Source organism: Musca autumnalis, unplaced genomic scaffold (assembly GCF_047663935.1).
Source record: "Musca autumnalis isolate F117 unplaced genomic scaffold, ASM4766393v1 scaffold_4, whole genome shotgun sequence".
NCBI lineage: Eukaryota > Metazoa > Arthropoda > Insecta > Diptera > Muscidae > Musca > Musca autumnalis.
This window is the reverse complement of record NW_027411977.1, coordinates 174,878,960-174,893,871: the sequence shown is the minus strand read 5'-3', so window position 1 is coordinate 174,893,871 and position 14,912 is coordinate 174,878,960. Positions and strand designations below refer to the sequence as shown.

General features: G+C 32.0%; 1 protein-coding gene and 1 long non-coding RNA gene across 31 annotated transcripts in view; one reads left to right on the top strand and one right to left on the bottom strand.

Annotated features, from left to right (window-relative positions):
• pHCl-1 (pH-sensitive chloride channel 1) overlaps positions 1-14,912 on the bottom strand; it is a 358,921-nt gene that overhangs the window by 75,306 nt on the left and 268,703 nt on the right. For 16 of the 30 annotated variants that reach the window (XM_073983456.1, XM_073983466.1, XM_073983471.1 and 13 more), the window contains 2 exons: positions 12,206-12,288; positions 11,956-12,093 (listed from right to left, as the gene is read on the bottom strand). In XM_073983456.1, the coding sequence (XP_073839557.1) occupies positions 11,956-12,093; positions 12,206-12,288 (221 nt within the window). Of the gene's footprint in view, positions 1-1,705; positions 1,859-11,955; positions 12,094-12,205; positions 12,289-14,912 lie in introns of all 30 variants that reach the window. The other 14 variants (XM_073983457.1, XM_073983467.1, XM_073983472.1 and 11 more) reach the window with 1 other exon arrangement.
• LOC141402387 (uncharacterized) lies at positions 1,628-7,514 on the top strand. The gene is made up of 3 exons (XR_012412618.1): positions 1,628-4,378; positions 5,183-5,527; positions 5,697-7,514. It is a non-coding gene; the product is annotated as an uncharacterized lncRNA (long non-coding RNA).

The following is a 14,912-nucleotide window of genomic DNA, read 5'->3' as shown; positions in this document are numbered from 1 at the left end:
TAAAACTTCTTTATAAATGGATTTGTTCTATGTTCGACACGCACTTCGAGACATAAGAAGAACGTCCCACATCGTAGAGTTAAAAATTAAGGATATGAAGGAAGTCGTTGCGTCGTGGAAAACAAATATTTTATATAACCTTCGCAAATCAGTCAGTTAGAATTGGGTTTTGACCGCATTCATATAGATATTTTCGAACAGCTGCCATATAATATTTATTTGTACTTCTAAGACTTTGGCGCAACGTCGTTTAAGATGTTCTAAAATTTATTGTTATTTTAACCTTAATATTGTTTCAAAGAGATAACTAATGATACAACAATAAATAGAAGGGTACGTATTTTATTTTTGTTTCCTCTCTGTCACGTATATAACCCACGAATTCGATTTCCATTTCCCATTACTGATTTCCCGGGAATGAAAAAAGTAGGGAATTCCCAAACTCTGAGGTATATTCCCATTAATTTTGTATGTATATAGAAGTCACTATTGATGTTGGTATTTCATATAAATAAAATTTGATAAATAAGATATTGAACATCTTGTACATAAATATTAACTAACATTTTCATTGCGCATTACATGAAAAGTCTCGTATTACCATGCCATGACATTAGCTGAAAGCCTTAAAAAAAAACTTACAAATCTTCCATTCACCTGACCGTTCTAAAACCGCGTGATTTTTGCCATTGTTTTGAATTTAAAAATTATATATTTCGAGTATTTAAAGGGATTCATGCAAAAAACAAATATTAATTAAATAAAATAATGCCAAAAATATTGCAGTGATTTTTTTATGGTTGACTTTGTTTTCTATATTTTGTTTACAGATTTTCAATGCGGGCTGGCCCTCATCGATGTCTGTTGGGTTGACTGTTGCTGATTTTGTTTTTGTAGTGATGCAATTATTTTCTGATACATGTCAATTTGGAACTTCAGAAGAAATGGTGTGAAAATGGGTTAATAAAATATTTATTCACGTTTAGTTCAAATGTAGTATAAAATATTGTCCTATATATAACTCTCTACATTAGGGCAAGAGTGTGAATGTATGTGTCTGTAGTAAGGATAAACAGGCATGAACATACAATAATAAAATATCGGCATATGGCGTCGTAGCGTACCAGATCATAAAAACCGTCCGTATGTCTGTCCTAGGCGATTGATATGATAAAGAATCAAAAGAACTTGAAAACAAACCCAAAACTAAAGAAGAGAAGCATATAATTTATTGTGAATATGGATGGTTGGGTGAGATGTGTGTAAAAAGGTACACAGTTGATAAAGAAAAACAAAATGAAAGCAAATAACTTGCAGATGACTTCCAGGCAATTTAATGGTTTAGCTATGATTTCGAACTACTATGGAGCAAATCTGTTCAATTATTTAAAGGCATCCCGCAAAAAAAATATTTGTGACCATGAAGGATATGCAAGAAAAAAAGTTGATTGAAAGGAAGGACTAATTGAAAATAATGTGCTTAGAGTCTTTGGAAAGTAGATATGGTTCTTAGGTATCAAGTTGGCAATAATGAAAGTGTTCAATAGAATTATGATTGATAATGAGGATGATGTTACTATGAATATGTTTTAGGAGATTTTCGTTATTTCCAATTTTGGAGGTTTGCTTTTGTTTTGGTGTTGTTTTGTTTTTGGGTTTTGTTGGTACGATACGATATTTAAATAGCTGTTGGTTGTTGGTTTACCTATCATGGATCTAGCCGGAACAGCATTCCATTCTAACCAGAATGTTATAAAGGATGACGTCACCAATATTATGCCAGGTATAAAAACGGTGGTGAAATAGAATGCTCGATCTCTGGTAAATATTAAATCAACTCTAAGACAGCTGTAGTTCCCTTCAGAATTGTAAAGTAGGAAATTTGTAAAGTTTTTGCTTTGATTTAACGAATTAACTGTTATTCAAATTGTGATTGTTGTTATTATAATTATTATTACAAAATATAAAATGCATTTTTTATTTGTCTCTCTAGCTACTAATAATTATGTAAATGGCAAACCAAATAAATATTGAAATATAATTTGAAAAACTTTTAAATCAACTGCATAATGCATAACTTTTAGGAAACAAATAATGTAGCTTTTCTAAAGATAATATAATGGAACAATAATAATATTTTTGACAACTGCAGCTGAATTTTATCATGGCAAATGTAGTTATATTTATTCTAAAATAAGTATATTTCATAAAAAAGTTATAAAAGAATAGTATTCTACATACAATAAAGTGAATAAAGAATGTTAAAAAAATCATTTTAGCATTAAGACTAGTTGCTTTAAGGGGTTATGGCCACCAGCAGATTTTACAAAATCGAAAAAATTTTTATTGGCTAATTTTAAATTGCAGATAGAACAGAATATGGTAGAATAGATTTGGCTGAGATATGAGCGTTAGAAAGGAAATATTCAGTATGATTTGTATGTAACATCGAAGTTTTTCTCGAAATAGCATTTGAAAGCGATGCCCACTGTGGTTTGAAAGCTGATGATCCGATCTTCATATAAATATAAATATTTTAGTTAAAATCGAAAATTTTACTTTGACATTTCACCTTTTATTTAAAATGTATATTTTTTAATTTCGTGGAGCTTAAGGACAAGATTATTAGGATCTTAATGATCCCACAAAAACATATGTTGATCGGTTTATTCGTTTTAGAGCTGTTGTGGGCAGCGCAAACTGCTTTAGTAGAAACAGTGTTTCGTAGTCGGTCATTTGTCAGAACACTGTGCAATACTATTCAAAAAAATATATATATGTAGCTCAAGGTGTGACCTTTCAGATGAAACCAAAATCTACTCAAACTGTCAGGTAGATTGATTTTGAAAAAAAATCATGAAATCATGCTCAATAAGTGGCCATAACCCCTTAAAGGGAAAATACAAGGTGTTTTTTGATGACATTCCATTTTACTTCGCAAAATTAAGGTTTGGTCGCATATGTTCCCAGCTTCATATAACCATCAGAGGTTAATTACCCTCTTTTTATTTAATCTGAAGAGGTTTTTTCGTTGTTGACCAAATTTGAGCCGGCTTGGTTTTGAAGAAAAGCAATCGGAACAATATTAAGTGTACATTTTGTATTTTATACCCTCGATCAAATATCTATTAACACAATTGGAGTTTTTTTATCCTCTACTATAATATGGAGGGTATAATTAAATTTGTCATTTCGTTTCTAACACATCAAAATAAGCATACAACTCTAAGTCGATATAACCACGGCCGTCTGTCCTTCTGTCTGTCCGTCCGTCTGCTGAAATCAATATACCGCTCGCAATATTTAAAATAGAGCTTTACAATTTGGTATAGAAGTTTCTAATACCACTACGATGTTTGGTATTAAAAAAGAGCTACATCGGTAAACGTTTTGATATGGACCTAATAGAACTATACCTCACAATATTCGGTTTTTTGAAGGTTGTGACTTCAATATCCAACCGAAATGATTAAAATTTGGCATTTAGTCTTCATTAGCGGTGTAAAACTTTCCACCAGAAATTTTTCGGTATGGCTCCTCACGTAACGGTGCTTCTCACTTTTTGGTATTTTGAAGTTTGTGACCTCAATATCCCACCGAAATTGCCCACGTCCATGTCCACGTCTTCTTATAGCCCCTCCCGATTTTCGGTATTTTTAAGGTTTCGGTGTCATTATCAAAGCAATATGGATGAGCTTTGGTATTTAGTCTTCGATGGGAGTGCAAAATACTCCAGAAGACAATCATCAGGATAGGTCCACATTTACATATAGGCCCTATAGAACGGTACCTCCCGATTTTTGACATATGGCGTTAATATCCCATCCAGATGGTAGAAATGTAGTATTTAGTTGTGTACCCCCATACAACTTGCCACCAGAAATTTGTTGTTATCTTTATATAGCCCATAGAAAGGTCTCTTCCGATTTTCGGTATCCTGAAGGTTATAACGTCATTATCAAACCCAAACAGCTGAAATTTTCTATTTAGTCTTTGATAGTTATAAAACATTTCATAACAGAATTGTTGATATAGGTCCTCGTTTTCATTTAGGTGGTGACCTCAATACTACACCTAAATGGTGGGGCTACAAAACATTCCCAAAAAATTTTCAGTTTAGATCCACGTTTTGATATAGCCCCTATGGAACGGTACCTCCATCTTATCTTACCGAAATGTCTGAAATCTGGTATTTAGTCTTCTTTGGGGCTAAAAAACTTTCTCCTAAATGTAGGCCCCATACCGCGCGATTTTCGGTATTTTTAAGGTTTTAGTCGAATTTTTATACAGTGTTGGGTAAAATTCGGTATATAACCTTCACTGGGGATATACAGCATTCCTACAAAATGGTACCAAATTTGGTAAAACTTAGATTTGGGTGAACGGATAGAGCTGGAAATCTGAAGTTTTCAATTAAGATTACAGTTGGAGTGGAGGATTGGGGAAGTTTTGCAAATTCGTACTTATGGGTACGAAAAGCACTAAAGGGTACTAAATTTGGTACAATTTGGATTTGGGTGAACGGATAGAGCTGGAATCTTGAAATTTTGAATTATGAGTACGAAAAGTACTAAATGGTACTAAATTTGGTACAATTTGGATTTTATTGAACGGATAGAGCTTTAATCCTGAAATTTGTAAGTAAGATTACTGTTGGAGTGTAGGACTGACGAAGTTTTGGAAATTCGTACTTATGGATATGAAAAGTACTAAATGGTACTAAGTTTGGTAAAATTTGGACTTGGTTAAACAGATAGAGCAGGAATCTTGAGATATGGAATTCACATTACTATTGGAGTGTAGGTTTGAGGTAGTTTTGGAAATTCGTACTCATGTTTACGAAAAGTACTAAATTTGGTACAATTTGGATTTGGGTGAACGGATAGCGCTGGAATACTGAAATTTGGAATTAAGATTACTGTTGGAGTGCAGAATTGAGGTTGTTTTGGAAATTCATACTTCTGGCTACGAAAAGTACTAAATTGGGTACAGTTTGGATTTGAGTGAACGGATAGAGCTGGAATCCTGAAATTTGAAATTAAGATTACTGTTGGAGTGTAGGTTTGATGTAGTTTTGGAAATTCGTTCTTATGGGCACGAAAATTATTAAATTGTACTAAATTTGGTACAATTTGGATTTCGGTTAACGGATAGCGCTGTAATCCTGAAATTTGAAATAAAGATTACTGTCGAAGTGTAGGTTTCAGTTAGTTTTCAAAAATCGTACATATGGGTACGAAAGTTAGCTCTGGATAGCGCTGGAATCCTTAAATTTTGAATTAAGATTATTATTGAAGTGAAGGATTGAGATATGAAGGCAGTTTTGGAAATTCGTACTTATGTGTACGAAAAGGACTAAATGGTACTAAATTTGGTACAATGTGGATTTGGGTGAACTGATAGAGCTGGAATCCTAAAATTTGGAATAAGTATTACTGTTGGGTGCAGGTTTGAGATATGGAGGTAGTATTGGAAATTCATACTTATGTGTACTAAAAGTACTAAATGGTACTAAGTTTGGCATTGGGTATATTTTTTAGAAGAATTTTTTAACTTCTGACGACAAAAAAAAAAACTTAATTAAAATGTCTCAAAAAATGTGGCTCGAGATACGGCTGATTTTTGTTTTTGAAAATCGAACTAAAGTGGTACGAATAGTACTAAAATAAAAATATTTCAATTAAAATTACTATTAGTACTACAAAATTCAATGTTCTCCATTTATATATATAAATATATTTTTTTCGCATACGAAGTAGCGGACACTGGTAGTTTGTTTATAACTGTTCTCGGCTTTTTGGTTTATAGATATCAAACAGTTAAATATTTAAGAAAATAACAAATTACAAAAATGCACCTAAGATCTCAATAAACAACTTTCTTGTTTCTTAAAGGTAAAAACAGCAAACAACTTTTAAAATTGATTTTGCTTTATTTGTTTCTGTTGTTTTGTCCAAATTTACAAAACCAATCAAAATTCAAGGAAGCAGTCAACTACAAGAATTTACCAAAAATCTTACTACACAGCTTTCTGGAACGTATACACTTTTTAGGAAATGTGATTATGTAAATAGCAAACTGTCAAAAATTCAAAGAAATTCTTAAAATTTGTTATTTACGGACCTGAATAGATTAAAATGGGCAAACATTATAGAATTTTGACCTTGGAATGTTGTTTCTAGAAAATTTATATGTTTTAAAAGTTATTTACTGAGTTCTTGGGCACATTTTTGTTGTTGATTGTTCAGATCAGAACAGAAACAAGTAAGGAAAGAATCAAAGTCGGATAGGGCCGACTATATGATACCCAATACCACTACGATATCAAAATAATTAGGACAAATTTTTTTCTAGACAAAATTGCATCATATTTTCCAAATTTCATCAAAATGTCCGTCCATTTTTTTTTTGCTTGGTGCGTCAAATATATGAAATCGTGCGAAAATATATATGGGAGCTATACCCAAATCTAACCGATTTCATATAAATTGGAAAACTTATTTCTAGTCCGATTGTTTCCTTGAACTTCAATGGTTTGGTATCTACAGTTCAGAATCACAGAAAACTGGATACACATTTTATTCTTTTAAGTTTTTTTTTGCTATTTGGACCTTTGAAAACGACTTCTCAAAATCAGTATGTTCCAGAGAGTTGGTATTGGTTGGTTACTTCCTTGAATTTTTAGTGGTTTGATAAACTAAAACGCAGGCCTTAAAGAAGACAGGCTACAACTTTGCCTAAAGCTAAAAGGTTTGCAAGATATGAGCCTGAAAAAATTATACCTTAAGACATAAAGGCGTCAAGTCATGTGATGAAGCCGAAACAATGTCTTCTTTTTGGTCTTTTATCACGCTGCTGCTGTTTTTGTTCATGTAGCACAGTGTAATCAGACACAACAACTAAAATTAAAAACCTCAAATTTGCAAATGTTTTGAATAGCGCGGTAATAATTCGATGCTATTGGTTTGCCAATTTTAGTACTAGGTTGGGACCACCATATCCTCCTTTGATGATAATTTCATGTAGAAATTGTTCCATCATGCCAGAGCGTAAGTGTGCACGTTTATTTATCAATATTTTTGTATTTTTCTAAGAAACACCATATATTTTAATATTTTTTATAATATTATATCATAAGGTTTGTTTTCTAACTACATAAATAACTTAACTACAAACTATCTTAGGTTGCATGCATTACTAGTATTAATAAATAAGAATGTTGAATTTTGTTGCTACACACTAAACCAAAATGAAAAAGAGTAAGAAATTGATATAGATGGAAAAGGCCGACTGTGCCCCACTATACAATGCAATACATTTTTAATCAAGTAAAGTTTAAATATTTATTTTGTCCGTTGAATCCCACCGTTCAAACCCACCGAACAATTTGTAGTTAGGAATTGGAGGGTTGTTAAAAGGCTAGCATCTACATGAACAACTGAAGATATTTTCTTATCTTTATTTGACAATCTAGATATTTTTCTTCAAAAAAAAAAAAAAAAAAAAAAAAAAAATATACGAATTCTGCAATAATAACCATACCTAAAATATTTTTCGATCGTCACTGAAACCCATTCTTGTCAGAAGGGTATCTAATACAAAACTCCGTGGCGATAGGACATACTTGCTGTCCGACGATTAATTACAAATTTTATTGGACAAGTGACTTTACGGGTTGGCACATACAGCGGGATCATTTCATTTCGTCGAGATTTAAAGATCTGTATGCTATGGTCAAAAGTTTAAAGTGTTACTTGATGATTGGCAAAATCGGTTGTTTATTGAAATACGATGATTCAGTGTTGGGGAGTAGGTGGTTCGTGGATTATAGGGAACATTTAGCACTAGGGTTAGTCTCTACCATACTCTACTGATTTCTATTGAATCTCCTGTGGAGAGAGGGAGAATCGAATCTCCTGTGGAACAACGACCCCAACCACCCACAACACAACTCCCAGTGAAACAGAGAATCGGACCTCTTGTGGAACAATGAAACTAGGGCCCAGAAAACCGAAGATCCTGTGTGGACAACGACCCGAAGTGCAAGTTGAATAGATCATTTATGCTACCATACCTATGTATGGGCCAATAAAAGTCAATGAATATCCTTCCAAAAATTAGTTCCCCAATTGAGCAATCGTGTAAGTTAGATTCGGAATGTCCTCCTTTATTCAAGCGGGTACATTGTGAATGAGAATTATTGTTTTGTTATTCTTTCTAATGACGTATTATCTGGTAAAGCTAAACCTAGTCTAGCTCCATAATTTCGAGTAGTTTCAGACTTGAGATTCAAAAATCTCATTACACTTTTCTTCAATATACAAATAGGATATACAAAGGAGAGGGGTGGTGTCAGATCGATACTCTCCTCTCGGGATGCTAATTTTAATATGTACATATAAGTCGCTATCAGCGATTCATATATGGTAGGAATAGCGGAAAGGGGGTTAGATAAAGGAACAGCCTCATGGGAACTAACTACAATATTTGAACATTTTTTTGGATTAGTAAGATTACGTAAATTGCAATAATGTCGGGTACACGGGGTACAGCAGAGATAAATGAAAGTCCAAGGGAAAGAGCTATTAAATATCGTATATCTAAAGTACTATTAGTGTTACATCGTTTAAAAATCTTCCCAACCCCAAAACTTCAATGGCAGCTGTTGGGAATGAAGTGACATAATAGGTGTGTACGATAACTTTCCCAGCAATAATTACTCAGCAAGTTCCAGCAACCACTCTCAATGAATTTTACTCTCTCAAACTCTCTCAAGCAAGAAAATTGCAGAAAGTTATCGAACAACATTTTGCAAGAACTTGCAAGAAACTCAGCTGTTTCCGAAAATGTATCACAATTGTTTTTGTTTCTTTTGATATTTTAAACCAAATGGAACAAAAACACAAATTTTAAAATTACATTTTACTTATTTAAAGCAGTAATCCTATCCACAACGCTTTAGAATCTAAAAAAATGTGCAATTGTGTTATCGTACAGACCTAATATTTTGCAATTGAAGTTCGGCAATATTCTCGATTGGTCGTTTGTGGGAATCTAATTTTAAATCTTTAATTCAAATCATTCTAGTCTCCTTTAAGCAATACTGCTACAATTTATACAAAAAGTAACAGAGTTCAGCAGGTTCACAATTGATCAAATGGGGAAAATTAATTATTTTTACTTGGTGTGTTTCATTTCTGTATGTTCATGTCAATTAAGTTTGTATCATGGCACAATTACCCAGGTAGTGGCATCGTAAAATTTTGAATATGTTATGGCAAAACTTTCTTTATGTTGTTGGGGAAATTACAACAAAAATAATTTTTTTATAAAGGGATTTGACTTTTCATATTAGAGCAGCTGGTCTGATACCACTACCTGGGTAATTGTGGCATGGTTTGTATATAAAAATTTATGAATTATATAAATGTTTAAAAATGAACTTCTGGAGATATACATTTATGTGTAAATTTTATTGTCGGTTAAAAGATTATAAATCTAAGCTGATGTTGCTGTTGAGCATTCATTTATATTTGAGAATTTTCATTATTTATTTATATTGGTAACAAAAAACTAGACTAATATCTTATATAGTTTTCGAGATATACTGGTGTTGTTTAAAATTAGATATTAGTCTAACTTAATTTTAAATTATAAACATTAGTCTGCAAATTATTTACAACGAGTCCCATGATTTGAAAACGATTCTGCAACCACATTTTCTTACCACCATGGAAAAAATTACCGATTTTCTAGTTTTATGTTGAGTATGAAAAAAATAATTATTTTTCATAGTAAAGTTTTTTTAAGAGTCGACAATTTTTTTATATATAATCTGTTTGCAATCTTATGATAAACTTGCATTAGTTACAACTCGAATGAAAATGTAATAAAAAAATGTGCAATTGTGTTATCGTACAGACCTAATATTTTGCAATTGAAGTTCGGCAATATTCTCGATTGGTCGTTTGTGGGAATCTAATTTTAAATCTTTAATTCAAATCATTCTAGTCTCCTTTAAGCAATACTGCTACAATTTATACAAAAAGTAACAGAGTTCAGCAGGTTCACAATTGATCAAATGGGGAAAATTAATTATTTTTACTTGGTGTGTTTCATTTCTGTATGTTCATGTCAATTAAGTTTGTATCATGGCACAATTACCCAGGTAGTGGCATCGTAAAATTTTGAATATGTTATGGCAAAACTTTCTTTATGTTGTTGGGGAAATTACAACAAAAATAATTTTTTTATAAAGGGATTTGACTTTTCATATTAGAGCAGCTGGTCTGATACCACTACCTGGGTAATTGTGGCATGGTTTGTATATAAAAATTTATGAATTATATAAATGTTTAAAAATGAACTTCTGGAGATATACATTTATGTGTAAATTTTATTGTCGGTTAAAAGATTATAAATCTAAGCTGATGTTGCTGTTGAGCATTCATTTATATTTGAGAATTTTCATTATTTATTTATATTGGTAACAAAAAACTAGACTAATATCTTATATAGTTTTCGAGATATACTGGTGTTGTTTAAAATTAGATATTAGTCTAACTTAATTTTAAATTATAAACATTAGTCTGCAAATTATTTACAACGAGTCCCATGATTTGAAAACGATTCTGCAACCACATTTTCTTACCACCATGGAAAAAATTACCGATTTTCTAGTTTTATGTTGAGTATGAAAAAAATAATTATTTTTCATAGTAAAGTTTTTTTAAGAGTCGACAATTTTTTTATATATAATCTGTTTGCAATCTTATGATAAACTTGCATTAGTTACAACTCGAATGAAAATGTAATAAATACCCTTTCCGCAGTGACTATCTTTTAAACATCATTTTGCATCATTACGAAATGTTTAATAGAGATAATTGATTAAATTCAGTGATAATTTCTTAAACTGTAGTTATTGGCCTTACCGATGCCACAGAATTAATTCCAGATTCAATGTCTATCACCTACATACATAGCTATAACACGGCCAAGGTGGCAGTAAGCCATGAAGAAAAAATAAGAACCGTTCAATGGCAAATTAGGCTGGAGGAAAATATAAAATATATTTTTTGGTTAGCCTGGCCATTTGTCTGTCATTAATAAAGCTTAATGGTTATAAGATCTTAAAAATACAGGGTTACATTTTCATTCGAGGCTTTGGCTTAATTCTTATCGAATATAAAAAATGTCCTATTTCATACTGATTTTAAAAAGAGGATATGTGTTTAAATCGCCCTCCATCAAGGAAGGGAGATTATATAATTTTATACTTTAGAAATAAAATTAAATGTTGGTATATTTTTTTGTTTAATTTGTTTTACTTTCTGATTAGGAAATAAAACTACTTTTGCCACCACCAATCTAAGCATACAGTTGTCAATTTTGCCACATACTTAAAATAAAATGATAATTAACACTTCTAAAAATTCTGAATTAGGTACAACTTTTATATTTTTAACTGAAGCGATTTGTTGATTAAATTATTCCTTTATTAGAAACAAATAAAAAGGGATGCATAAAATATGTTTTGTGTGTTTTATTTTGATTTTTAATTTCGTTGAGATCAAATTCACAAGACAAAAGCCATAATTTTATACTACAAAAACAAAAATGAATTTTTGCTTGTTTTCAAAAACAACCCAATTCAACATTAGTTTATTAATATTATGTAATTTGATAATTTCTAAATTTTCAATAATAATCGAAATATATAATGGAAAAAAAGAACTGCACTACAACTCAAAACAAAATTCTTGTCAATTCATTATTAATTCAGTTAATTAATTTAGTTATTGAAACTTTGGCTAAGAACATAAAAAATATTCAGTTTTAAATTGAAACAATACTTCTTTTGATGAAACAAAGTGTAAATCTATGAAATTGCATTGTTATGCGATATTTGTACTCTATGTATGTATGCATGTAATCGTATACGATATCACTCACCTCTCCAGCTATGTTGATCACAGGCGGTTGTTTGATTTTTTATTAGATAGGCATTCAATGTGGTCAACGAGGGACTTTTAAGCAAGGTGACCTCACCATTCGTCCACACATACCTTATTTGGGGCTCCTCATAAGAAACTGGAAGAGGTTGATTTGATTTTGAAACATTTTAAATAAATATTGTATAATGTTAGTAAAATCATTTTATTGTCATCGAAATGTCGACATTATTAAGAAAACAGAAACTTACTACTTTCCATTGAGAACGTACACTTGGGATCATCAAATGGAAATATGTGTAAACTTCCTTGGCAGGATAATATCAGGTGTCGTCTAGAAAGAAAGAAAGGAAAACGAATACATTATACAAAGAAAGAATTTATATGTATATAGAAAGAATTTATATGCTGTAAGACTAATCGTTTTTCATTCCTAATGCCATATGTTCATCCATACAGAATCATATACATAAATACATTTGTGTGTTTGCACATGTATACATATGTAACTAAAAATCAAGTCATGTAAGAAATTCCTGTTTACATTCTTCTTGCAATACATGGGGTTTGTGACAATCTGTTACATAAAGTTCTTGTATTGTTATGTGTGGTCGAATGGAATTTGCCGAGATTTGTGGTTTTCTTAATTTGTCAAATGTAATGTAGTACGAAATTTAACTCAAATCAGGGTACTGTTTCGAGCAGAAATAAATTACAAATAGATGTTGCCACACTGGAATACCAATGAATGAAGTCTTCCATTCATATCAACAATTAACCAAAATGTTTCAAAATGTTTAAGTTCGAATCTTTGATAACTTTTTGGTTTATAAATTGTTCTATGAAAACTTAAACTTAAGGGCCAAACCTATAGATCTGCGTGTTGCGTGTGCGTTCAAAAATACAAAAACAAAATACATGATTTCAAATTGAAATACATGTATTTTGTTTTTGTATTTTTGAACGCACACGCAACACGCAGATCTATAGGTTTGGCTCATAGAGATTTTTAACGTTATTGTAACCTACCTGATTCAAGTTCTACTAAAATATAAAAAGAGCCTTAATACGTTTCCATTTAGAGAGCAACCCAGCAAACCAAATGTCGGATGTCCTACAGATCTGAACAATTTCGGATGCAAAATCGTTCAAATTTCGTTCCGCTTTCGGAAAGAACGTCTAAAGCAAATTTCCCTTCGAATATGCCATTGTTTTTCTTCCGATTTCGGTACGAATTCGGATCTATATGTCGGAAACAAATTTCCCATTGAACAACTACCTTTAGCATATATCTAACTGCAAGGGGTTGGTTTCATTTTAGTTTGTTGTCGAAAAATAAATAGGTAGGTTACAGGGACGTATGCAGGATTTCATTTCGGGGGGGCCCAACTTGGCCAAAAATCTTGAAAATTTAAAATGGTGTGTAGCGTTACGTAAAGCTTTTTTAAGGTTTTGCTGTTAATTTAATATGAAATATAGACACAAAGTATATAAATTCAGTAGAGAAAGCTCACAATATTTAGGATACAATTTTTACTTTTTACAGAGTATTAAATATAAGTCCCCGGATATTTAGAATTGAAATTGAAACCAGGTTTGGTATAGTGCGGCCCGTTTTCACTATTTTGGAACTTTATGTTTAAAAAATATAGGTCCATGTTATGGTATATCCCAGAATTTTTAGAATATCAGCTGTGATACAGATTTTGGTATTCCTTTTTGTTAAAGAGCCTCCATGCAGAAAGTGGTTAAAATATATCCACGCTCTAATCCAATCCCTACTTAACTATATTCGCGAGTAGGACGAATTGAGTTATACAGGAGTTAAGGGTATAGGGTAGAGTGGGGCGATTTGAACATCATCACGGGCGCCTGGAGTTTCTGATTCTTGGGATTGTACTGAGCAAAAAAGTCAACTAGACCATATGTCTACGGTGAAAATCGAGCCCCCGGATTTTGACTTGAAGTGTTTTTTCAAGGATTTTTGGACATTTTGGCATATAACAACCAAACCACTGAGATTTTCGATCCAACACAAAGACAACAATTGTAGCCAAGACAATAATAAAGAACTCTCTAGTACATCGCAAAAGCATTGGAACGCTCCTTCAGGTAGTTATGGCCTCGAGAAGGTGCACACTGTGCTACAAAATGGAACTCAAAGTCAGTGGGTGGAAAATTTCTTTTGGAGATGAAAGCCCTTGGTGAGTGTACTGAGAACCAAAAATGAAATTTTCACCATAGGTCAAGTTTCCGAGATATTGCGTGATTAATGGTTTAATTTTGGCTCCTTAATTTGTGAACAAATAGCTTTATATCTCTCTAAAGCGCTATTGTAGCTTCATTTTGACATTACATGTCTGCAGTCAAATCGAATGGTGAATCTTTTTGTAGAATATTTCATCCCTCTAACTCAATTCCTTTCATGTCCTTTTCGTCCTTTATTATTTGAACCGTAGTAAAAGTACCACAAGGCGAGATTTTACAGCATCCAAATATTCTACAAAAATGTTGTTCAGAAGATTTTAGGTACGGTTCTCATTGATGACCAATCGACATTTCCCCGTTCTCATGGTCCCTTTTGACATTTTACCGGTTTTTGTTCAGAAAACTATGTTTTGTTTTTATGTATATTCGTTATTGGTCTGTGGTGCTTCTGAAATACTTACCATAAATAGCTCTTGTAATGACGAACACGCTAATAACAAATTTTATTGGAGGAAAGATCCGGTTATCTAAATTTTTGAACCGGATATTCTGATATTAAAACCGATTTTGGAACCGGTTTTAAGTAACCGATAAACCGAATATGTATATCATTAGAAAGCTAATAAAATGGTCAATCAAACGACAGCAAGTAGCTGATTACAACATTGTTGGTTACGAAGCTAGAACAAAAAACGCGTTCTTAAACCAATTTTGATGTAAAATATCACTGGGTTCTTTTTGGCGATGAAA